This window comes from Acipenser ruthenus, chromosome 10 (genome assembly GCF_902713425.1).
Source record: "Acipenser ruthenus chromosome 10, fAciRut3.2 maternal haplotype, whole genome shotgun sequence".
NCBI classification, from domain to species: Eukaryota; Metazoa; Chordata; class Actinopteri; order Acipenseriformes; family Acipenseridae; genus Acipenser; species Acipenser ruthenus.
In genome coordinates, this window is record NC_081198.1 from 11529644 (window position 1) to 11555816 (window position 26173).

Below are 26173 nucleotides of genomic sequence, written 5' to 3' on the forward strand. Positions count from 1 at the left end.
AGAATTGAGATGGTGGATCATTCATGATCAACTAAACTGAAGGATTATTTTTGCCTCATAGAGTTAACACTGTCAGCCCCATGTGTAAGACTTCAAAGTGTAAACTTTGGCATTTAATAAATGTGTACATTATTGTTTGCGTTTTTTTTTGTCATTTCTAAATATTGTTTATAAGTTAAAGGTGTTCGCTTTATTCCTTACAATAAACATTTGAAAAAAATCTGTGTTACTGTATATTTTCCATTTAGATTTACTCAGTCCTCAATGCTTTAGTTTTCAATACCGGTAAATGGGCAAACTTACTAATGCTGTATATATTTAAATGAAATATACAGCATTACTAAGTTAGTAACATACACTTCTGTTCTTTCTTCAATATTTTACAATGCAAATATAAATGCATGGTCCAGGTGCTATATGTTGTTTTGAATTAAAAAGTAACATAAAACAAGGTTGGTTAGGTTGATAAGTTGTCTCATTGTCCAGCAAGCCTTAAGACCAGCCCTGCTTACTTACTGATGTTATCTTGTAGTACCAAAATATTAATACATTGAATTGCACAGCCACTTTATGAAAACTTTACCAAAGGATGGTGAATCGTCGTATTTCACAAATAGAGTTTTCAGTACAGTATCATACAAACTTCAGGCACGAGGACACAAACATGTTGTTCAGATCTGTTTGGTTCACAATTTTCAGCTTACAAACCACAAAAAAAAAGATAACAAATGGTTAAAACCAGTACACAAAATAACACAATCTCAAAAACAAAACAGCATATGTTTTCTGATAAACAAAAACAAAAAACAAATACGACAAATAAAAGTAGCTGCCAATTTCCAATCTGAAACTGTACGGTACATGTACTGCCTTCTGCGCCAAGTTATAAAACTCATATCCAGCTGTATCACATCCAGGCCACACCAATAAAAGTGTTCCTGTCTACAAATAATCAGTTTATACCAGAACATACATGTACTGTATATCCTCTAGTGCAAGACTGCAACATACTGTAAGAGAAAGCATCGTGCAACACTGCTCCCATCCTTGGATTACTTGAATTTGGTGGGGTTTTCTATGTAACAACACTTTCCACTTAACATAGATTTCAAAATTTGCTGCAGGGACGACAATGATGTTGCTGCACATTTGTCAAATATGCATCCAAATCCATGAACATTTCAATGGTATACAAATATACAGATGATGATAATAGATGAGAAATAAATATAAATAAAACACCTTCTCCAAATGATCTGCAAAGGTCCAATACAGATAGGAATGTAGGTTCAGTCTAGAAAACTTGTAAATTCATGGAGCCTGTCGTTCTAAAACACTGTCACGGCTAAATACTCTCTTTACATGTTGTTCAGATGTTAAAATATGCATGTAAACAATTAACCTAATAACACAATCCTCAGTCCAAGCCATAAGAACAGGAAAGCTAAATATAGTGTTGTAAATAAGAAATGCTAAATTGCTTTGAGTCAGGGATGTAGGTGTCTGAGATCAGGCTATTCTTATCAGTGCTGTGAAAACGGTTTTGTTTATCTGCTCCCATATCCATAGTAGAATGGCTCATCAGGGCGATAGCCGTAGGCTGTGGTGGGGCGCCCAGGAACACCAGCTGGCTGAACATTTCCATCCATCCCCATACTGAAAAAAGAAAACTTTATTTATTTCCCCATTTACAGCAGTGCTGATATATTAAACATGTTTTATAAAAACACTGAATATGGATAATAACCAAAATCACAGGTCATCACACTACAACTGCAATGGTTTATATGACTGTTGACTATTCACATTGCCACTGAAATACAATGCATGGACAGTAAGAGGGGGAAAAAATGCCTTATAAAAGCAGCTGCCCCGTCGGCACCAAGTTATAAAACATACATGTACAGTGCAGTCCTCTAGTGTCAGAACAACAAAATCAATGTAGGCAAGAATGTAAGGATCATGCAATTCTGCTCTGGTTATGTTGTCTTGTGGCTATCACTACTGAACCACTAGATGGTGCTAGAAGTATGCACTTTTTTCATACATAACTTTTTTCTTGCTAGACTGTTAGAAAATGTAACTTTTAAGACATAATCATTACACATTGTTGTTTATATTTTACACTGACCGATCTGCTGCTCTTATTATATTTTTTTAATGTTGGCTTTCAAACTAACTAAAATAAATGTGTTACTTACATGCTTTTTGTTTTTGGGTAGAACATGGGTTCAAACCTTAACATATCTTAAATGATGGTGCTAAAGTTACTTCTGTCCAGTTTTTTCATTATTTTTTATTTTATTTTATAAATGTATATATGTTATGATGTAAAATCGGTAAATCTATAGATTAACCGGTAAATGTGTAGATTAACCAGCTCACCGATCTATCTATAAAATAACCGGTATATGCATAGATTTACCAACTCAGTGGTCAATGTATAAAATAGCTAAGGAGATGTCTGACAGCAATTCACAATAACATAGCATACTAAGTATGATTCTCACTGAAATGCAAAACCTGCGTGCACTTTGGTTGTGCTATTTTCAAAATGAGTTCAACTTAAAACTAAATCACAGTTAGTAGAGGCATGAGTTTCACTGAAGAGATGGCATTATTACCATACCTAACGTTGTAAATTTTGATAGAAAATTAAACTTGGAAAATTTTATTACCAATTTTATTTAAATAGAGTTTAGAAAAATAAATAATAAAATTTGTTAATTTACCCAAGTACGTAACAGATCTTACAGAATTTTTCTTTTTGCTATTAAGCTCCCGGACATTACTTTATTTCCGAATTCACCTCAAATGCTGTAGCATTAACTACCATCCCCTTAGTTATTTTATACATTGACCAGTAAATCTACACATAGACTAGTTATTTTATAGATAGATTGGTGAGCTGGTTAATCTACACATTTACCAATTTCACACATGAACCGTAACATCTATACCACGACAGCCAGCTTGTATTCATGAGGGATCCATGAAACAAAACAGAAAAATGCTTGTTTTCCATCATCCATTCTCATTATAAGTTGCTGAGAGTGCAAGTGTGGGCTGTTATCTTTTGGGGCACAGTTGATTTATTGGTAACACTATACACAAATCTTCAGTTGGAGCCAAACACCTTAAAATATGAGAGCTTTTCTTTACCCCTACATAATTATTTGTTGTTTTAAACTGAAAATACTTCCAGCAATCAGTTATATCCCTCCTTTTCAAACACGCAGTTCTCTGGGCAAAAATATTTTTTTTTCCTATTGACCTGCCAGCGCTGTCAAAACAAATTTTGTTTTCAACTTAAGGCTCTTGTATTTAAAACCCTCTGGATTACACATGCTGCTTGTGTGATCTCTGACCCTCTCAAATATGACAGCTGAACTTTCCAATTGGCTCGTGTCTCCCTGGGAATTGGACAACAGAAGTGAAACCACGCCATTCTAATAAGAACCCAGGCCGTCCAAATGAAGGTGAAAAAAAAGATCATCATCATGCAAAAAAACCCAACAAAAAACAAAAAACAAAGCTTTCACTCCCATGAACTTCACTGTAAAAAACCCCAAAAAACTTTGATCTAATTCAGTGGCAAGTCATTTTCTATGTTGTCATTATTAGAAAACTATGGTGGCCTTAAATCTACAGTACATACTGTAATGCTTTTATTGCACTTTTTAAGGATGAGTACTATGTCTGATTCAAAAGGGGTATATTAAAAAAAAAAATTATAAACTTCATGAAAAATACATGATTCTCCAGCGATTTATCATTCTGTAAGTTCTACATCGTACTCTGCAAATCAGTGTAAGATCAACAGAGACCAAAAGGCAACAAAACAAAGAGATCCAGTGTTGAACCTAGCCTGAGCAGCCCAGTGGAGTTGGGGTGACAGCTCATAAACCGTGAAGGAACTTTGTTTTACTGTGCTTAAGTGAGTTTTTGAACAGGAAACAGTCCATGGTTTTACTTGTTCTCTGGCCTGGGTCTTTGATCTCCATGTCCTGTCACTTCTCAGGTTACATACACCACATATTTATTGTGCTAAATCAACAGCAGGTTTTTTGTTTAAACTGATTGCACTATGATTTTTTTTTTTAAACAAACGAATGCAAACTTTCTAACACTGCAACTTAAGCCAAAATGTCAAAATGTGAAATGCACTTTCAAAGCTGACAAAAATTTTTTTAAAAAAAGCCTAAAGCTTATAGACCACTCTTTAGAATTTTAAAACATAGAAACTGACCTTAATTCCAAGCAGTAACTGGAATTTGAAGCATTTGCTATGGACCCTGAGACATTGCAGACCCCTCTGAAGCATTACTGAACTTAAAACAATAAAATACAGACCACTGTCCCAAAATAGCTACAATGTACAAAGTGCTGCCAATACAGTTATCTTAAATTGACATAAGGAGGAAAGCCCTCAGATAAATCCAACCTAAACCATGTGTTTATAATTACCAAGTGAATGGTAATTAAAAAAACAAAAAATATCCATTCTAAAAAACTTCCTAAAGCACCATGTATAGCACCAGTTATTGGTTAGACTGTGCAGTGGTTTATATACCTTACATGTAACATTACCTGCCAGTGAAGAGATGATGTCCAACCATGTCTCCATTCTGTACGTGGAAGTCATTAAAGAAATCAGGGCTTATTGCTCCATCAGAAGGAATCATTCCATCTTAAACAAAACAAAAGGTTAATGTAGTTAATTAGTATTTTCTTACTTTCTTAATACACAGTATTAAGGCCTTCAATAGTGTTGGAAAGAATTATATTTTGATAAATAAGATAAAGACCTAAAGCCTATACAGTCATTAATATGGCTTGTATAAACCTGGAAGAGTTGTCTCCAGTAACTATAATGTGTTATACAACAATGACACCTTATTTCAGGGTAAATATTTTTTGCCCGATTGAAGGAGGGGTGAGCAAGCACTGTACTACAGAAACTATTTATCTAAAGATAACCAAACAGATACTGTACAACACATCCTTCTCAGCTCCATGGTCTTACCTGCACTGTAGAAGAGGTCAGGTCTCTCCAGTATATCTCCCTCGTGGATATATGGCTCGATGCCATCATCTCCATACATGTAGGGTTCACCCTCATCCATTTGCCGGTTCTCTACCATCTCCAGCCACTGGGAGTTGTGCCAGCGGAACTTCTCACTCTGGATCTTCTTTGCCCACTCCTCATCATACTCCTAAAGCAGGAACCACAATACAAGCTCCTGAATTTTGATTTGAAGCCAAGACCTTCAGGTTCCTAGCCTTTTGCTGAAACACATTGCCTATAAAATCACCTTGTTATGTGAATTTGTGGAATCCCCCACCACATTATTATTCTTGTACCTCAGTTGTAGTTTGACATGCTTTGCCAACGACAACAGCTAGTCAGTTGCAAGATCTGTGGTTGACACAAGAAATAAGCAGCGGTTTGGTTGCTTCAAAGTGAAAATGTTTGCTTTCAGACTTCAGGTCAATATGAAGAGCTAGGGAGAGCTCCACAGTCTGTCAGAGCCAAGCCCTTCTCACTGGGTGATCACTGCAGTGAGGGAAATCAATACTGGGCCTTCAGGACTGATACTGGGCACTGCTGTGCTTCAGATGCAACACAACTGGTAATAAAAATATGAATTAATCAGATTTGCTATGTTGTGCTTGGCTGGGGAAATAAGTGTTGTTTTCCTTTCTGTCCGGCAAATTGCAGAGAAAGCCTTTCTTTCAGTTGCCCTGTGTTGTGAATGTTGTGCAGCTGATTAATCATTGAGACAGAGAGCAGGGCCCAAGAGCAATGACAGAAACTGAAAGCTATGGCTGAAAACTGTGGTAATGACAGTTTTTATCAATGTATAGCAGAAAGAAAAAATAAATTAATAAATAAATGAATACAATTAAAAGAAAGAAAGAAAGAAAGAAAGAAAGAAAGAAAGAAAGAGAGTAGTTTCAGTGCCTTCACTTGTTATGTATTCAATATCAGTGTTTAACTATGGAACTGATTTTAATAAATAGGTTTAAACTGAGGAATTATGTTTCATGGTTCTATCTCTTTAAAAAAAAAAAAAACATGTTTAAAGTAAAAAGTAAAGCTGGGAAAGTTCTTAAAGCAATTTGATCAAAGCTGGGTTCTTTTCAAGTCATATTATATGGATCTTTATTATATGTAAGTCACAAACCCTCAGTTTACATACAAACCACAAAAAGTTCCCTGCAACATAAAAAAAGCCCACAAGCAAACAAATCTGTCATAGTCTGCCTACGCCCAAGTGCACTTTCCAGTTTTGCTGTTTGTAATCATGCCTTGCATATGGCTTACACAGTGTAGGATAACAGACAACCAGAAGTTTGTTCAGTTCTGCTGCAGCTGATACAAACAGGATCCCCTATCACTTATGTGGTTACAGCATAATCAGATTTCTAATTCAATTAAAAATAGACAGCCAGGAATTCATATATCTTGGAAGCAATTCATTTGTATTACCTTTCAAACTTTCATCTCCTTAGATTACAAACTTCACACGTAGACATCATGAGAAGAATACCCCTGCCCCATTGGCTTGGAAATACAACCCAGTTCTAAAGAACTTTTGGAACTAGTAATACTCAAAGGTTTTCCTACTTTTAAGAAAATACTCTGACGTTCCTTCCTTACCGCAATGATGTCCAGTGTGTTATCACAGACTTTTCTGATCTCTGCATTCTTGTCATGCATCAAATCAATGAGATAGGCTGGAGCTTCTGAGACATGGGAGTTAAAGAAGTAAACAAGCCACAGTCAGACATATAGGAGATCCATTCAAGTGCTGCAATCCATCATGTTACAATATTCAAATGTTTTAGCTATGTAATACGTTTATCTTTGCACACACTGTAATTCAATTCAGTAGTTTGGACCTTGACCTTGAGATCTGGACTGGACCTTGAGCAGGTTCCAGTCCAGATCTCTCTTTGTGCTTTTTGAAACCAATCAGTACATGGGCTCCTGAGGAAAAATTCATCAATATATGTATTTTAAAAGGATACGGGTATCTTTGATGATGACATCTCTGGTAGCTTGATGAAAAACCATCTGGTAGAAAACATAGACAATCTGGCAAACAAATTCATCATCCTCCTGCTGGGCTACAAAAAAAAAGCAATTTTCTTTCTCGTTTGTGACATAACTTGTCCTATAATGCAATAAAGTGTTAAAAAGGCTGTTAAGTTATAGATGTTAAAATATAAAACGGATTTAAAGAGGCTGGTATTTCATTTAACAGTGCATTTTAGCAGGATGACAACTGAAATATTTGTGACAGAGGGAAAGGTATCAGAAAATGGTTCTGTTTGGACAATTTTGCCAATTAGGATTATTCACCTATGAACCTATGATCGTTTTTGCACATTCCTGAAACTGTTAGAAAATAAGCAGCAGTGACAGCTGTTTTATATCAAATTTGCTTAAACATTAATTTGCTTCCTATTATGTTCAAGAACTGTGCCACTAGCCATTACATTAGCTGAAAGGTCACACGGACTGAAACTGCAAATCTGATCCATATTGGTACCCCGCTGTTCTTCTGTAGCTGTTTACACGTGAAACACATGCCAAGAAAACTCTTGTAAAATTTCAGAAAGGGTATTACTGCGCCCCAACAGGCTTCTCAGTACTTAACTTTAAGTTATGCTCATGTATGCAATTATTTTCAAAAAGTAACCTTCAGCAAAATTAATAAGAAGAAAATATCTAGGGGACAAGAAAAAGTTGCATGTCTAATTATTGTTATTTTTCTTCATTCTAACATAAGAGAACATTGATTTGAAACCCTGTTCCTTTTAAAGACATTCCTGCGAATGTCTTTGCTAAGCATTTAAAGACCTTTTGTTGTTATTTAACCATGCTGGTCCTGGCTGAAGAAAAGCTACTTCTTTGCCCTTGCCCTTGCCTTCCCCCTCCCCCCTCTGCCCCCTGCCGCCCCTGCCTCCTGCCCCCTGCGCCCCCCCCCTGCCCCCTGCCGCCCCCCCCCTGCCCCCTGCCGCCCCCCCTCCTGCCCCCTGCCGCCCCTGCAATGTTCTATACACTTACCATTCAGTAGTTCAATGAGTGCTGGAATAATTCCAGACTTGGCTAACATGGCAGCACAGGAGTCATCCATCGACACTGTCCCCAGCATTATCACCACCTCCAACATCAGGTCATCCTCTGCAGAACCTGATTGGTTCAAAACACAAGTTCACATAAGTACAACCTTATGCCATAAAGTCCACACCTCAGTCATCATGAAGCTCTGCTTTCCTGTTAGTGTTGTTTTTCATAATGATGTTGTACCTGGTTTGAGTCTGTCCTTCAGGTAGGGAACCAGGTTGTACTCCTTCAGTACAAGTTCCCAGTCCAGGTCTGGGATTGTCAGGTTGGCCAGCGTCCCCAAGCACTCGATCACAAATTCCTCCTCCTCATCGGGACCAATCTGGGCTGCCAGATCTCCCACATAGTCCTGAAAGGAAAGACGTTTCAAAAGGCAATCCGTCACAAACTGGATTTATATGCTTGTTTGTTTTATTAATCTAGACATCATATATTAAACCAACCATATTGATGAAGGAATAATCAGAAATGTTTGTCTACTTGACTTTCTTTTAAGTTTTACCTGTCTGGGACATTCTTGTCCCTCACTGAAACAGTGATTTATTTAGTGGACTGAAATGGAGAAACTTGTAATACCTAATTTTCCCTGTTCTGTCTATTAGATGCATAAGCCCCCGGCAAACAGCAAACGAAATGTCCCAGCAGGTGAAGCTGTAAAGCAGAAGTGTGTTTTATGGTGGTCGATTGTGGGAAACAGCCCCTGCACTTAAAATAAGATACTTACAATAAATATGTTTTTAGTAGGGCCATCGTGCTGAGAAATATTTCTAATCATTTTCATCAAAAGTGGATCCTTAAACTTCAATGCTCGTTTCATTAGCATCTTCAACCCGTTACCTAGAGAAGAGGAGAATGGATTTATTGGGATTCATCCTCTGCAATATGCATGCATACCTAATGTCTGTGTATTAGCTTTTAACAAAAATTACAAATATTTTACTATTAAGTAAGGAGAATATAATAAATATCAGACTATAACAGAAGTGATTACGTTGTAATAGTCTGTGGTTACCTTCACTGATTAATTGTGCATTCCTTTTGTTAGCAGCCAGGTTAATGCAAAATGAAATGAGTTCCAGGTCCATTCGCTCCTCTGAACATTCAAATAACATCTTCATCAACTGCCAAGAAAACAAAAAGTTTAGTATTTATTCACATTTATTGAGATGAAGATGTAAGAGCCATGACTCTGTAAGGTCACCTCTTTACCAGAATTGGCAACAGAGCAGAGGCAAACCAAGAGTAGAGAGCTAAATGAGAACACATTGACATGATAATGAGCTAACTGTGGTTCATTGACAAACAGAACAGCTTTAGTGTCAGAAACGAAAAACCAATATGGGTGAGCGTGAGTGAATCTGACAGCAATTTATACAGCTTTCATTTTCAATTAGGATGAGAATCAGGCACACAGAAAAAAAGTCATTTTCTCAGTTAACTTTCAGGAAAAAGTGCATTTATCCTGCATTATATTTTCAACAAGGAGTTGCATTTTACAGCATTGGGGTCAATTTTACTGATGTAAAGAGTGGTGGGCATGCTGATGTTTTCCCCTATGGATTACTATTTGACCCACTTATTAATATTACAACAGAACAAAATAGGACATACATTTTAAGGTGGCAGTATCAAGATCTGCCACCGTCAGATTATTAAAATAGGCCCTCTAGTAAAAGTTATTAAACCACATATTTACTTTTTATTTAATGGCTGCTACTAATTTGTACATTCTACTTGAAGCCTGCGATTTGAAACCAGATCCTGTAGCCAATATTTGTAAATAGCAGATCTACTGGAATGGTAAACCCCAGCAGTTAACCATGGTAAAATGTAAAGCAATCAGGAAATCAAGTAGGAAATATAAAAACGGATCGACTCCAAATAACAGCCGTTGTCATCATTTGCTGATTTAACATTAAACAGGAAAGCATTAAAGGGCTGAACGGGAGTGAAGAGGCAGCAGTGTGCAATCAGACAAGTCCCATATTGAGTATCAGATACCACAGTCCCAGAACTGAAATCACTGCGTCTAGACTCTCTGGCACCTGACTTTACTTTATTTACCAGCGACAAGAGGCCAACCCCCTCTACTCCCACCCTACGCACACCTCTCTACCACTCTAACATCTTTGAATGATTACAGCAGGACCTTTCTGTTGTTGAGGAATTTGTCCCCCTGACCAGCTACTCCCCAACTCTGCTGTTTGATCTGCTGCTCTGCTCCACAAGCTCCTGCAGATAAGTGGACCTGAGCAAAAGGTGCTGTTAGGGAGCAGAGTTTAGCAGCATTCTTTCAAAGTTGAGGACTGCAGATCAAAGACATACTTGCACCGAAAAAGCTCTAGAAATATATGGAGAGCCATGAAGGGCCAACTTGCTGTTTTGTGGTCAAGCTGGAATTAAATATCACTATGACATCACTATTGAACCATACACTTTCATTGGCTGGGTTAATAACTACAAAAAGCTTAATTAGGTGAAAATGTGTGGCATTTTCACCTAATTAAACAAAACAAGCATTTTAAAGATCCAAACAATGAACACTGTTATTTCTTTGAAATGGCTACCAGACAAATTCTCTTAACCCTAGAATCCTAATTGGTGCCAATCAGAGGCAATGAGTGGGGTTTCAAATATCATTAGCTGGTTGTGGCAGTATGGAAAATGATTAAAAAGGGTTAAAAAGGAGAGTTGATCGACATCTAACAACTACTGTCACATTGTTGTAATCCACACATTTGTAGCATGTCTTTCTTTTTGATTAAATACTGTACATTTAAGGGTTTGTTGCTTAAGAATATTGTGTGAATCTAATTTGATGTCCACAATCCAGAACTCCAGATATTAATATATAACTTGTTAGCTGTAGAGGGTTAAAAATGTCTCCCTATCGTTAATGAATTACGTTTAAAATATATTCACAATGTGCAAAGATAATTAATTGGTCACTGGATCATTTCATGACCTGAAGGTGACTGGGGTATTTAAGCATTTACTGCATTGGAAATTATGTCACAATTAGTCAAGAAAAAGCTCGCTAGTTTAATTAGAACAAAAGTAGCTCAAGGTGACAGTTTGTAGCCAAAACTACGTAACCTTTTTTTTTTGGAAAGTTTGGTGTGTTTTGTTTTCTCCAAGCACCCATGAGTATTCCTACTGAATGATCCCTACACTGGTGTGATCTGAATTTATCAGTGTAATGTTACCGATAACAAAAGATGGTGAACAAAAGTTACTGTGTCTAAAACACTGCAAGAATTGGATGAATGAATTGTTTTGAAACTACTATTAAATCTTCTTACCTGTGGAATGCAATCTGTGTATGCAAACATGGATTTAAATCGATCATCCATACTGATGTGATAGAGAATACACATCGATATCTGCTTGTGGTTTTCATTTTCTGTTGGAGGAAAAATTGAAAATAATTCACTCTTACTATTAAGAATATTGAATTATTAACCGTTCTATTTCTAAATGGGGCTTGATTTAAAGTTGTTCTATTTATATTCAAAAAAACCCACAATAATGAATGATTTCATTAGAAATAATTTTGCTCCTAATTATACTACCATTAAAATTTCAATGGACATTAATGGTTTAATAGAAAGTCTTAACAGACAGCCTACACTTGTTTTTATTTTTTAGGCTAATAGGATCCACATTTTAAAACAGGCCAGTACTATAATCGGATCTCACTTTTACCCTATGCATGCACTATATGTGGTTTATATTATCAGCAAACTACAGACTGTCTATTCGCAGCAGTTGAAATAAAAATAGCATCCCACAGCTGTATTTTCTTGACAATGGTTTTGGGATCATAAAAGGGAAAGTAAAAATATCTAAACTGTAAAATACGTAGATCATGAGAACACTACACACAAACAGACACACAGTTTTTTATAACAGGATGCATCAGCTAAAAATGTTTGTTAAACCCCCTACTTCAAATAATTACAAACATGCATTTTAAAAAGAACAATTTAATAACATTTGACCAAAAATGATTTTTTTTTGTCTTAAAAATGAATAAAAAAAAAAATATATGGACACTCCATCGAGAAACATATTTAAATGGCAGTTCTATCACATTTGATAAATGATTTTGGTCAAAGGACTGCAGCAAACATAGTAAAATAAGGCAAAAACTGAAAAACCAAAAATCTAATAAATCTGCACATTAATTACAGTTTCCCTAGGGATGTAAAATCAAGCCCACATACTGACCTATTACTTAACAATTCATTTTGAAAGAAGTCTGTACTAGAAAATGATTGAGACGCTCCAGGCTGTATTATCACACAGTCTATTGAAACCATATGTTGGTAGAAGAACCTCAGGAAAAAAGCTTCTTCGTTTAATTGGGAAAACAGGAGGAAGCATAAATTTTACTGCCATTAATAACTTCAAGCAATCCTGACCAGTCTTTACCACACCCTGATGGAAGGGACATGTGCTTCTCATTAGAGCGATTGCCACATCTGACCCTTATTATTACCTCACTTCATCGGTAGGTAAATGGAAGATTCTTTATGAGTTGAAGAGGGGCCTACTAAAGTTTTAAAATACTACTGTAGCCAGAAACAATAAATAAATAAATAAATAAATAAATAAATAAATTGTTAAATATTCATTATACATCGTCATTTGGCAAGAGTTTACCTTTCTAGATTTAATGGACTACCAACTACAAAAATTAAAAAGGTTACATGTTATCAAGATATGTTTACTATATCATCTATATCTGTCACTATAATGTATATGTATTTTGTAGGTTTCTGTAGGCTGAAAAAAAAAAAAAACATGGCAACTGTAAAATGCAGGCAGATGACCACATGGTGTTTTCATTCTTGGAATCTGTTAGGAAATGCTTTCTTAATTATAAATATAAAAGGATATAAAACATGAACGTGCGATATGGAATGTAGAATATGCAATTATATAAATGAGATACTTTCTGATGATAAAATATTGAATAACTCAATTAGATGCAACATAAATATCTGTGCCCCAATAATTTAATTTGCTGAAGGTTGATAAAACACTGAATACCTGTCAGGTAACCCCTTTCGTGTTATCTGGGAAGCACGAAATTTAGGATTCTGGCATGTGATGTTGATAAATAGATATCATCTCTCAAGAAGGGTTAACCAAATAGTTTTCTAATACAACTGGGATGTAGACCAGGCATATTAAGTCTCTGTGGCTTAGACCAAAAAGTTTGAATGGCAGTAAATACACTAAAAAAAAATGTAACATCAAGGTTGGGGTATAAACCAATTATTGCTACAGCAAACTGCAAGATGAACAGAAAAGTACTGTAACAAAAAGTACTATAACAAAAAGACTCAAATGTAACAGAACAGTACAGCAGTAGAGCATGACATAGCAAGTGTGCTGGTCACATGACAAAGTGCCACCATGTTATAACTAAAGCAGATTTGGAGATAATGAGTATTATCAATGGACTAATAGAATCATTGATACATTTACAATAAATTATATGGATAGCAAACACAGAACCCTTTCCTTTTGAACTCTGCTAACTAAAATCAAAGTGAATAAATACATGTCTAGCATCCTGTAATAATTGAATATTTAGTTTAATCCATACCCCCCGTGATTTTAAGCCCTTTATGCATACGTTTGAGAAGCTTTATTTTGCTCTTCCAGCAATTCAAAAGCCCTGTGCCCGGTTGCACAAAACATCTTAAGTAGTTCACAGAAATGTGACACTTAAGTGTATTTTTTCACTTAGCAAAGGGAAAAACTTAACCACTCTCCTTGGCTAAGGGAAAACAAGTGTGCCTGGAATCTTTAAAGATTTCAACCAATAGGCAAGTAGCTTACTGTACTCGTAAATCCTGCCTCCATGGCAACGTTTGGGCAGTTAAGTAAAAACAGTATGGCTGATAAAAAAAAAAAAAGAAACCCAAACTGGACAGAGGAAGAAAATATAATACTTTTGGAGGAATATAATAAAAGAAAGCAAATATTAACAGGCAAACTGTGTCCGAATTTTACAACTGCCATGAAGTAGAAGAAATGGGCAGAAATAGCTGAATGTGTGAATGCAAGAAATTTTACGGTAAATCACAGCATTCACAAGATAAAAAAATAATACGAAAATATGTCAGTTGCTGCAAAAAAGTTTTCTGATTTCAGAAAGGCATCACAAAAACAGGTAAGTCTACAAAAAATGTACACAAAACACATTTGTTTAAACACTATTTGTATGGCTGTGTTCACAAAAAAAAGTGAGAGCAGTATCTTGTATTTAGCGGAATTACAATCTCACTTAAGATGTTATGAAACCAACCAAATGTGTTTTTTTGAGTATACGTTTTTATAGTAATTAAAACACTTAAGCAAGTTTGTAAAAGATGTGCTTGAATACAGTAGTTAATTCGATATAGTTAACTTACATCTTTTGTATAGCAGCTATGTTCGTAATATAAGAACTTTGTCTTTTTAATTGGGATTTCTGGTGGTATGGAAAGTGAGATACCATTTAATGAAGGTAGCAACGAGGTACTATTGTGAGAACTAATGTACAATGGAAGCATGTACAGTATATTACAAGTGTAATAAATACATAAACAGACAATACTGTAAGGCAATGGTATAGGGTAGTTAATTTGAGTGTCCAGTAGTTTGCTAACAAACTATATTAATTTAATCCCATACTATTTACTTTTTTAAAGGTGCATTTGGCAAGCCGACATTGTTACACTGTATGTTACCAGTCATTTATTAATGTTACAGGGAAATCAGGAAAGAGCCAAAGATGGGGACAAAGCAGAACTGAAAACATCAAGAGAAGAAATGACTAATCTTCAAAAGGAAGTTTTAATCTTAGAGAGGCAGAAAATAAAATTAGAAATAGAAAAACTTGAAATTGAAAAACGTTATTTAAAATCTACAATCTATCATTCTAAATGAAAAATAAACAAATTACAAGTGGGAAACTGTCAATTGGCACCCCAAATGAACCTGAGCAATAATGTGTTTCAGTGAAGCAATGGATGATGTTTATTTGTTAATTTAAAACTTCAGTAACATTTATTACCATTTTATTAATTGTCTTAAAACAGTGTTTTTTTAATCAGTTAACATGCAATACATAACATGGGTTTATGAACTGTTGTTTACTTTATGACAGTTAAGTATTTTCACTTACTTTTCCCCTTAAGTCGTTTTGTGCAACGGTTAACTAACTTAAGGGAAACACTTAAGTACAATTAAGAGATTTCCATGAAGCTGTTTTATGCAACACACTTAAACTTAGAGAACATTTAAGGGGAAAACTAAGGGGGAGATTTCACTGAAGGCGTTTTATGCAGCCGGACACTGGCCTATAGTCACACTCATGCTGTATGCTGTAACTGCATCTGCTGTTGAGAGAACAACCTTTTCAAACAGACTCCAGTATGCATGGGCAGCAGTGTGGAGTAGTGGTTAGGGCTCTGGACTCTTGACCGGAGGGTCGTGGGTTCAATCCCAGGTGGGGGACACTGCTGCTGTACCCTTGAGCAAGGTACTTTACCTAGATTGCTCCAGTAAAAACCCAACTGTATAAATGGGTAATTTTATGTAAAAATAATGTGATATTTTGTAACAATTGTAAGTCGCCCTGGATAAGGACGTCTGCTAAGAAATAAATAATAATAATAATAATAATAATAATAATAATAATAATAATAATGGTGGTGACCCCTAGTGGTGAAGAGTTTTGAATACCCCTTTTGTAATTCAGTTCTGCAGTTCAAGTTACTTATAAAATGTTACGGCTAACTTGAAATCTACAACTGTTTAAGAGCTGAAAACAAGTAAAAAGGTCTAATTAAGCAAATGATCAGTTCAATTAAGGGTCTAGTTAAGTGATTGAGAGTTTGGTTGGAATGAAAACCTGCAGACACAGGGGGTCCCCAGGACCGAGTTTGAGAAGCCCTGACGTAGACAGAGACAGACAATCTTGCAGCTGAATGTCATTAACGGCTAGTGTGGAACAGATTAGAACTGACAGCACAGAAAGCAAGGACAGCTGATCTCAGCCAGTCGAGACAACTCTTTTCCATTAAGCGTAAAAAAACACATTTAACCAGTTTCAATTTTGATAAATAAAAACACAACATTGTAACAGTGCTGAAAAATAATATAGGTTTCATAATTACGACCGTTTGGAACAAATAATTATACATGATTATAATAAGTTATATACAAATTTTACTTTTCTGTTGCCTGAAAATAATAACAGACACTCATGGTAAAAAGAGAGGATACAAGGATTGTATACTAACTCTTGTATTCACACTTATATTAACTCAAAAATATAATGTAAGGCTTGATATATTAAACCATCCGGTTACTATTTAATTGACCAATTAACTATTGTAATTAACTCCATAATTAGTGAGTTAATTGTCTTTTTTTATTGTTTCGTATAGATATATATATATATATATATATATATATATATTATATACCTGTGTGTGTATATATATATATATATATATATATTATATACCTGTGTGTGTGTATATATATATATATATATATATATATATATATATATCCTCAATCTCTACCCAGTTAAACATCTAAAAAGCAAACATCTAAATAAGAGATATACTTCATATAGCTATAAATATGGAGTCCACATGCAAACAAGTATCCAGATACGAACACAGAACTAGCACTTCACTTTACATCCTATTTTATTAAAACCTTTCCATTTTGCTTGATGGTTTTAATAGAATAGATTTATAGATCTAACAGTAGTAGGGCTGTTTAAAAGTTCTAAAGTGGTTTAAGATGTTTGTATAATTATAACAGGCATTGCTCCTGAAAGGCTGATGAAAGATTAGCGATTTAAACAGGAAATCTAGCAATGACAAAATATTTGCAGGTTATCAAGTCACAAGTAAAAATACCAACAAAAAAGGTTTGCAGCACAATCATGACTTTTTAAATTGACTTTGAGGTACAGTATTTACAGAGACAGAGCTCCTCTCTGGGTTTTACTACCGAGTTCCTTAATAAAATGTTGTACTCTTCGTTAACTCAGTAAATCTACGATAGCAGCAAAGGCTGAGCATTCACGATAGTGTAATGCCATACATCTAAATAAACTTTTATTTTTAGACCTTTTTTGTCATTTTTATGCTAGGGAGAAACATGTATATTTTATTATAGAATAGATTTATTAAAATAAAATCTTATCCAGATCAAAATGACATGACCTTAAGCAGAAGGTAGTCTGATGTTTTGGTTAAATCCAAACAGCCATGTACTGGTGTGCTCACGTTTACCTATGAGTGCGGTGAGTTTTGGTAGCAGCCCCACTTGGACCATCTTGTTGCGAAGCCCAGTGTCAAAGGAGAGATTGAGAAGGAGACGCAGGGTGATGTTCAGCAGATCCTCGTGTTCACATGGAACCAGTTTGGCCAGTTTCTCAATAATATCCATTTCTGCCTGTGAATGGAAATGGGAAAAAAAATAACAAAAATACAATTTTCTTCCTGTTCTTTGTACAACATACAGGACATTGTGGTTCATGTTACCATGGCACATGCAAGAAGTTTCTGACGAGCGCATCCTGACTTTATGTATATCGCTTCTGTTTCATCGTACACTTTACTGGTACAGTGGCTCTTGGCAACATTAGACCTGTGTAATGAAGTGTCAATTCCATGGATGTTCTGGAAGTCAACAGCATAGCAGGCATACATTAAAAAATGTGGATATGACACTCAATACCTACACTGAGTTACAAAAACTGTAAACAAAAACTTTAAACTATTTCAAACTATTAAAACATGGAAGCTTCCGAGGTATAGCAGTAATTATGTAATCCATAGGCCAGTTTGGCATTGATGAATGTTTCACAAAGCATGTTTACATACAGTGGTGCAATGGAGTTATGCTTTCCACAAAAGTATTTCCTGGTCCAATAAGGGATAAGAGAAAATCCCTGAAATAGGCTTTATTGGAGGGATTGTTGGAGAAAGAACAGTGACATAATTAGAGTCTCAGAAGAATTAATAAATCAATGTCAAAAAGAATTCCATACAGTTAGAACTGTGAGTAAAAACTAGGATGGCTATAATCTGATAATGCTATATCAAAGCCAAGGGTAATATTACTATGTTATCATATTCCACTTATACCAATGTGAGAGACTTTTAATGGTGTCAACAAAAAAACTCCAACCATCTGCCCATCTAAATTATTGTCTATTTTACTAACTTTAACACCCTAACTTGTTAACACTCTGCTTTATTTTGTTTTGAGGTCACAGTAATGAGAAAAATATTGGGAAGTTCTGTCCTTAATTAAAAAATATGTTCAATTAGTGTTTTTTTTTCTAATCAATGCCAGCCTGACTGCATTACCCTATAAGGCAAAAAGTTTGCATCTCCATGTCTTCTTACAATAAAACGTGATCAAGATTAAATGATGACATTTTAACGGAAGGCACACCTTACAGCCAAATCATTAACACATTTTAATCTACAAGCAATTTCCAACCAATTTTAACAATGTGTCATTTTTTCAAAAGTTACAATTACAACCAACAGTAGAACAAAAGAGAAAATAAATAAGTCTAGTGTTTCATTTTAGAATAAGAAAGATTATGTAATCCATATTTCCACACAGGTTGTCACTTTCACAGCTCATGGAATATAACATTCACAGTTTAGGAACAATATACAGTAACTCACTGCATTTAATTACAAAGTCTCAACAGGCTTTTTTTTGGCAGTGGCACATTTGGTACTCCACTCATTTTAAGTACTAAGAATATTTCTTTGTACTTAATCTGGCTCTAAATTAGTGTGCAGCTTTGCCGTACATATGGTTTTACACAAGAACATGTTGAAGTGTTTTTGCAGAGGAGCACCAAGTCTTTTTATCTAAAACAAAGATACAGAAAGTGGAAGTTAAAAGATAAAACAAATGCTCTTAATTTTCCCTTGATGAATGAAAGCGTTACTGAAACAGTGATTGGTTCCAGGTGAAAAAACAAGATAAAGGTTTAGAAATGATCACAGACATTGCTGGTGATTTAACCTATGTATGGTACAGGGGTGGGGCACACTCTTTTTATTATTAAATTTTTCTATGGCTTTGACAATTAATTAAACATAAGTAAAATATACAAGAAGAAATTATTTTGTCATTGTATACATGTTTTCTATTTGCTTGTGGTATCTGTCCACTGTTGTTTTAAAATAAGTTATCTTTTAAATCAGTTACACATTATTAGTAGAGAATCCTTTTTTTGTGCATGTGTTCTAACATCACAGACTGAAAAACACTTACCATATCATTCTTGTTTTCCATAAAAATGCTGAGTTTCTTAAGGAAGGACACCACAAGGATGAGGAGTTCAAAGTTGTCTCTATTCAAAGTTTTTACCAGCATATGGACAATATTCTTGTTTCTCATCTTCAGCTCTGTGCGTGTGTCTTCAGCCAAGTTCAACAACAAGTAGAGGGCAACTAAAAAATGTGATATGAACTAGATATTAGGGTTTTGTGAAGTACAAGATAAAGTGTCATTACCAAAAACAAGACAGTAAAAGACACATGTAATATTGCAACGCAAGCTAGAAATTCACTGTAACGCATGCAAAAATGTGTTTGATCTAGGATGCTGAATGTTTAACAGTAACAGTTTAATACCTCTTAATAACTGTTCCTGTTTGACCACAAGTCCCTGGTACTTCTTGTATGTTTTTTCATAGTCTTTCTTCAAGGTCTGGTTTTCAGGATCATCTTCGAGTAAAAAAAACTTAAGTCAAGGTATTAACCAAGCTCATTCGACAAACACCAGTTTTTCTTTCTATTGCCCTATAAATATCATCTTGGGGTAACTACGATTTCTCCTGATGCTTGATTGCTGTACATATAACAAGTCTTATCCAATCAGGTAGCACCAAAGTTCACCTATACATTCTAACTCAAGTGATATTGCAATAGATCTTTTTTTTTTAACAATTATTTTTACTAATTTTCCAATTTTCTCCCAATTTTTGGAATGTCCAATTATTATTCAACCTGGCTCACCGCTGCAACCCCCAAACTAACTCGGCACTGCAAGCCCGACGTGCAGCCATATTCAGAACTTACAGCTTTGGAGGACCACACAGTTCTGAATTGCGTACAGGCCGTCCTGCAAGTGCCCGGCCAGCCACAAGAGTCGCTGGTGTGCGGTGAGCCAAGGACTCCCCAGCCAACCTAACCCCTACCCCACCCAGGCAGTACTTGGCCAATTGTACACCGCCCCCTGGGAAATCCAGTCCACGGTCGGCAGTGGCATAGCTTGGATTCGAACCGGCGATCTCCAAGCTACAGGGCGCATCCAGTAATGCGGGAGCCCCCATAGATCTTCTTTTAAACCATTTTATTTGGTTGTACTTTTTTTTTTTTAATTATCAATAGACACTTACCATTGAAACATCTAAAGTTAATATTTACACATAGCTGCGCTACTTATGTAGACTGAGATTTTTCAAAACAAACTGCACCACTAAGACCCAAGAAAAAATAATTTACACATGTTTATTTCTCATTGATGGAAAAAAAATTAACAGCTAAGTGTCAATCTCCTCCAATCACAAGGTGCCGTGTTTGGGTTACTGCTTACTTTTACCAAGATTTGCTTGTAAAAATTGATCCCTGCATCATCTCACTTTTGAAATGTGTGGGATCGGCTGCAGGGTTCTGCGCTTGTAAAACACAGCACTATAAAGTCTTTCACGGAAGGTTAACATTGTTCATAGTGAAAAATGAAACAATATACAAAACTAAAAATGTTCAATTACGATAATTTGTAAAGGGCGGGGATATAAATAAACAAATAAAACGAGAATTCAAATAAATTGAGGATTATTGCATATTTTCTCCCTGCTGAAGAAGTTTACTTAACCCTGATTTGTGCTGTTTATTAGTTATGATTAGGGCTTCTGATTTTTTCGGTTTTAACTGATAAAACACCCCAAAAAATCCTTTCCCAATGCAGTTGGGCAATGTCCCTCCTTCCTGACTTGTATCTATCATTGATTCAATCTGAATACTTTAATCTCCACTTGCGAGATTTAAAACGAGATTACAGGAATGGAGACGCTGGATTTAAAACTATATTACAGTGAAATAGGGAGGATTTAAAACAGAATTGCAATTTGTGGCGAAATGTAAATAATGCCTAGATACACAAAAACCTCAGAAGAATGATTTCGTTGAGGAAGACAGCAAAGGAAAGAAGGTACACCTTAAGTGTGCAAGTACTGTCGAGTTACTACACATATTATGACAGAAAAAAACATAAAACAGAAGCCCTAGTTATGATTATAGCTAGCTGTATCTGAAATTACCCAAAGGAACCCAGTCATCCATATATTGTATGATCTGGACTTAACTCAACAATCCAGCCCCCTGAAAGGATATCAGCTTTCTTCTTTTTAAGCAGCTCTTCCTGCCACAAGTCGTGTCTCTTCAGCTCGTGGTCAATGATGTTCATACATAGAGCACCAATTTTATAGTGAGTGATCAGCCCATGGAATTGTGAAAAGCTGAAAAAAATAAAAAAAGATATCCTTTGAAACCATTATGAATGCATTTTGTAACGCTTATATTTGTCATAAAATTAAAATAAAAAAATGTTAAACTGTGTGGTGAACTTATAATGCAATGCATTTATCTAGATACAACTGTTCGATATGTAATGTAGCACATTACATTTAAAAGTACTAAAACTCTATAGAGTGAATAGACTTCACTTTAACCAGTCAGATTCAAAAAGTATTTTACTAATAGAATTTATAAATTCCATATGTTCCAAAAATTAACAAACTCACTGAATATAATCAAATTAAGATCTGCATTCCTTCCACATTAATATCATTTTATACTAAAATAAAGACAATTTAATATTTAACTGTAGCTATGTATATTGTTTGACCATATATCATTTAAATTACTTTTTTAAAACTTCTTTAGCGTCTATGTCCAGTGTCTAGAGCCTCTGCATTGATCATTTGAAAATGGACTAAATCTCTAATAGAATTTTAATTGTGTTAAAAATATGTTAAGAGAACAATGCCAACAAAAGGAAGCAATGCTGTTGGATGGGATTGGAAATTTATACTGTACATCTGCCTTATATTTCAGAATAAAAAGCACTGTTAATGCAAGCAAATAGTTTGTATTTCTATATGGTTATGCATTGTATAGAGATGCATTTAAATCATTATAACTAAATATCTGCTAAATTGTATACCACTGGAAACATGTCTTAACCATAGGACTAGAGAGGAGGTGGTGCAGTGTGATCAGGTGACTCCAAGAAATTTTGTAAAAAATAATTTTATAATTTGTAGGAATAACAAAAACACTTTTAAAATTTGGAATTTTAAATGCAACATTCTCTCTGGGAGAAATAAAGTTGAGTTGTGTTTCTGTAAACAGCTGTACCAGCTATATTTTAGATTAACTAGCAAGCTTACCTAGAGAAGCAAAAGAATACATAGATGATGTTGGTAGCAAGCTCCACACTCTGCTTCCAGTCTTCCCTTAGGACTCTTGCCAGAGCACCTAGTGCAGTCTCTGAGCAACAACAAATACAAAAGGACGAGATGCAAATTGGAAACTGCTTTGGAAGAAGCATGTTTAGTACCAGTAAGTATAAAACATGCATTGTCAAAATAAAAGCATAGTGAAGCATTCCTGGAGGGGCAATGCTTAGTTTAAAAAATAGTCTGGCCTGATTTTCAACAAAGGACATTTTTACCTGGTGTTAAAGACTAAGTAGCGGGGTTCTGAAAAATATAGTGTTACACGTCACCATGTGTCGCCACAACTGTTTAAATAATGTAGCTGTAATTGTTATTTTCATTGTTAATATCCTGACAACTTTTTACACATAATTGTAAAGTCTGATTCAAAGCTGTTTTCAAAATGTCTGCTCTAGTGCACTGATAGTGTAAGCAGTATTGCCCACATTGTCAAACAGGTATCACAGCAATAAAGATGTGGTAGGGAAAAGAAAAGACAGAGCACTTTTCCTGCAGTAATTTAGACGACAGATCTCAAACCGTAGTGCACTAGAGCAGCCATTTCGTAAAAAAATGTGTGCATGTTAACAATGAAAAGAAAAAACACAGGTACGTTATTTAAACATCTTTAGCAACACGTGGGGGCGTATGATGCTATATTTTTTGGAACCCTCCTACTTACTCTATAAATGTCGTCAGTGGGTGTATAAAGGAGAGAAAATAGAAAGAAGCCTCTAACAGAAGAACTTAGTTTTATAGGCAGGTGGCACAGAATCACAAGAATATAAACAGACTAGCATGCATAGGTTTAGACTGCCAATCCGCATTCAAATAAATTCACTACTTTTACCTTTTAATATTTTCTTATCATGGTTGATTTAAGACATAAGTACACTGAAAGTGTCTTACCATTTTGCAGCAATTCTTCCAGGTTGTCAGGGTTGCGAGCCAGCTGTAGGATTAGTGCAGAACCTCTGACTTTATCAGGAATTTCTTCATACAGCAACTCAATGTAATCATCCATGTCATTAATGTTGGCCACCTCATCAATCTGAAATAACAGGGCCATAATCAACAGAGAACAAAATACGTTTCAGTTGGAAATGTTCGTATCAGCACCATGGCTCCTTACCTCCATCCCCTCGAAGGGAGGCGGGTCCTTTGGTTTGCTCAGCTTCTTCTCTTTCTTTTCTGCAAACATTAATTTATTTAAATATGATAATGGCTACTGGTAGTTCAAATGCAGGTTATTTAAAAAAAAAAAAACAGCTTGATCATCTTTTGCTACCCTGACAAAAAGCTTTTGTACGCTTGCATAAAAGCAACAGTGATTGTTACCAAAATACTGATGTGACATCAGCTCTGATCCTCACACCCACCTCTCCCAGTGGGAGTGTCCCTTCGGTTTTGCAGGTAGAACAGCAGCTGCTCCACCTCAGCCAGTTTAGATGTGTGGATCAGCTTACACTCCTCCACTACCTTCCGTGAAAGGGATGCAATGTCAGTGTTGGCATTCAAGCTCTTGAGGCGTATGCTAGGAGGGAATATTACAAAAAAAATTAAATAATTTAAAGCTTATAATTTTTGTTTGCCACTAATATGATATATTAGCTGAAATGGTAAAAATGCAGTGTATTGCATATGAACATATATGTGCATCCAGTAATAGTAAATGTGTGTGTAATCTATTTAGTTTATGCTTATAAATATTTCCCCTTACACTTTCTGACACTCCTTTCTTTCCCCCAGCATGGGGTCCCCCATCTCCCCAAGAATAGTTGCTTCCACCTCATAGTGAACAACAAGGGCCTTTTCAGTTGGGTGGACATCTATGTTCCCTCCCTTCACTTTTCTGAAAAAAAGGGATACAACAAATGTGTCACATACTTTTCACATCACTATTTGTTGTCATACTTTGCAAGACACTTGAATGGGTTATATTAATAGTATAACATATTGCAATCTGTATACCATGACATACATAGACTTAAAGGCTTTAAAACTATGCAAAGTGTTTTTCTTTCACTAGTTAAACATGTTTCATTCAAGACACCTAGTCGCATGCAAAGAGGTATAAAAAGTAGTTGACAATCCAAAGAGAATCCAGCCACTGCATTGTGATGCCCACACCTTGCAGGGGTGGGTATCAGAAAATATATTGGTGCAAGTCAGGGATGGGCACATATTGACTGTTATTCTGAATCCCAGTAAATAACCCATCAATGATAACACTGATTTTTGTTTTTAAATCCCCAAATGATAGGAGTTCAAAAGAAAAACGTATGTGTTCATGCAACATACAAGGTATGACATCACTGTGCTCAAACATCACCAGTGCTGTATGACATCTCGGTCACCGCATTAAACAGTATTTATTTATTTATTTATTTTTATCGATCAGGTGTTCAGGTTAAGCATTTGAATGGTAAGAATATCTGATAATAATAAACATAAAATGAATACTGTAAATTACAGTATTATTAATTACATATATATTTTTTTTAAATCAAAAGGGGATACAAAGGCATAGACACGTAGTATACCGTTAATAAATCTCATAGTGCTAAACGATTGATAAATACGTTATTTTATTTTTAAATAAAAACAGTCCTCACCCAACCACACAACACTGATATGGATTATTGCAGACTACAGACAGTACGTCATGCAAATACTAATGTTTGTATAATCAGAATAATCAACCAATGAATGAATGAATGAATGACAGTTGAACGTTTCGAATAATCTGCTATTCCTGTACTAAATATGTATTAAACAGGTCCCAATATACACATATGACATTGATTCATCAGTTAAACTATTAGCAATGGCCAGTCACACTATTCAATCGCAACAGTCGCTTTGCAGAAATAACAGTGAACAAAATCAATGTAATTGTTTACCTTTTCAGATACCGCGCATCTTCTACCTGCATTGTGCTCCAGATTCCCAAACAGTATCCGGGATTAAGCTTTATTTATTTATTTTATTTATTTTAGCAAAACAATAAAAATAATATTGTTATTTTGGTACTGATTTGAAATTCAGCTGTTTTTTGTTGCTAGGGAGAGTCCCAGCATGCACTGCAGAGACCACTCCTGTATATACAGTCTGAACACAATGGTATTACGTGTCCTTTTCTGTGTTAGCGCCATCTCATGGGGAGGAGGACATTTTCAGGCATTTTTTATTTGAGGAAATCAATATTACGAAATGTCCCAGAACTAAACGAAACAGGCGCAATAAAAATAATAAATAAATAAATAAATAAATAAATAAATAAATAACAATATTAATAATATCTCTGCTGGTTTCAGAACACAAAATCTTGAGACAGACACCCACATTAAGGTCACTACTCCTGACATAATTTGCTTCAATTTTACAAATGTAATTTCAGATAAAATAATTTAGCTTAGTGGACATAATTAAATCTGGCCTCTTTTAACTCATTCTCCACTAAGTAAAGTTAAGTT

General features: G+C 35.3%; 1 protein-coding gene across 1 annotated transcript; it reads right to left on the bottom strand.

The window, feature by feature from the left end:
* Positions 1-564: 564 nt before the first annotated feature.
* On the bottom strand, positions 565-25794 carry LOC117409820 (kinesin-associated protein 3). Its single transcript, XM_034016118.3, has 20 exons — positions 25601-25794; positions 24418-24549; positions 24077-24231; positions 23830-23888; positions 23607-23748; positions 22650-22749; positions 21592-21716; positions 19828-19926; positions 19466-19644; positions 17452-17614; positions 11440-11540; positions 9150-9258; positions 8862-8974; positions 8321-8486; positions 8078-8203; positions 7036-7134; positions 6665-6750; positions 5027-5216; positions 4591-4690; positions 565-1656 (listed from the first exon to the last, which is right to left on the bottom strand). The coding sequence occupies exons 1-20, from the start codon at positions 25630-25632 to the stop codon at positions 1548-1550; spliced, it is 2385 nt and encodes a 794-aa protein (XP_033872009.2). The 5' UTR covers positions 25633-25794; the 3' UTR covers positions 565-1547.
* Positions 25795-26173: the final 379 nt, after the last annotated feature.

Bases quoted from the DNA above. Each gene is read 5' to 3' on its own strand.
- LOC117409820 (XM_034016118.3), bottom strand. From the start codon at position 25,632: ATGCAGGTAGAAGATGCGCGGTATCTGAAAAG. The intron at 19,645-19,827 runs GTATTAAACTGT...CACATTTTTTAG, and splicing joins ACAGGAACAGTTATTAAGAG to TTGCCCTCTACTTGTTGTTG. The intron at 11,541-17,451 runs GTAAACGTGAGC...TTCCTCCAACAG, and splicing joins AAAACTCACCGCACTCATAG to AAAATGAAAACCACAAGCAG.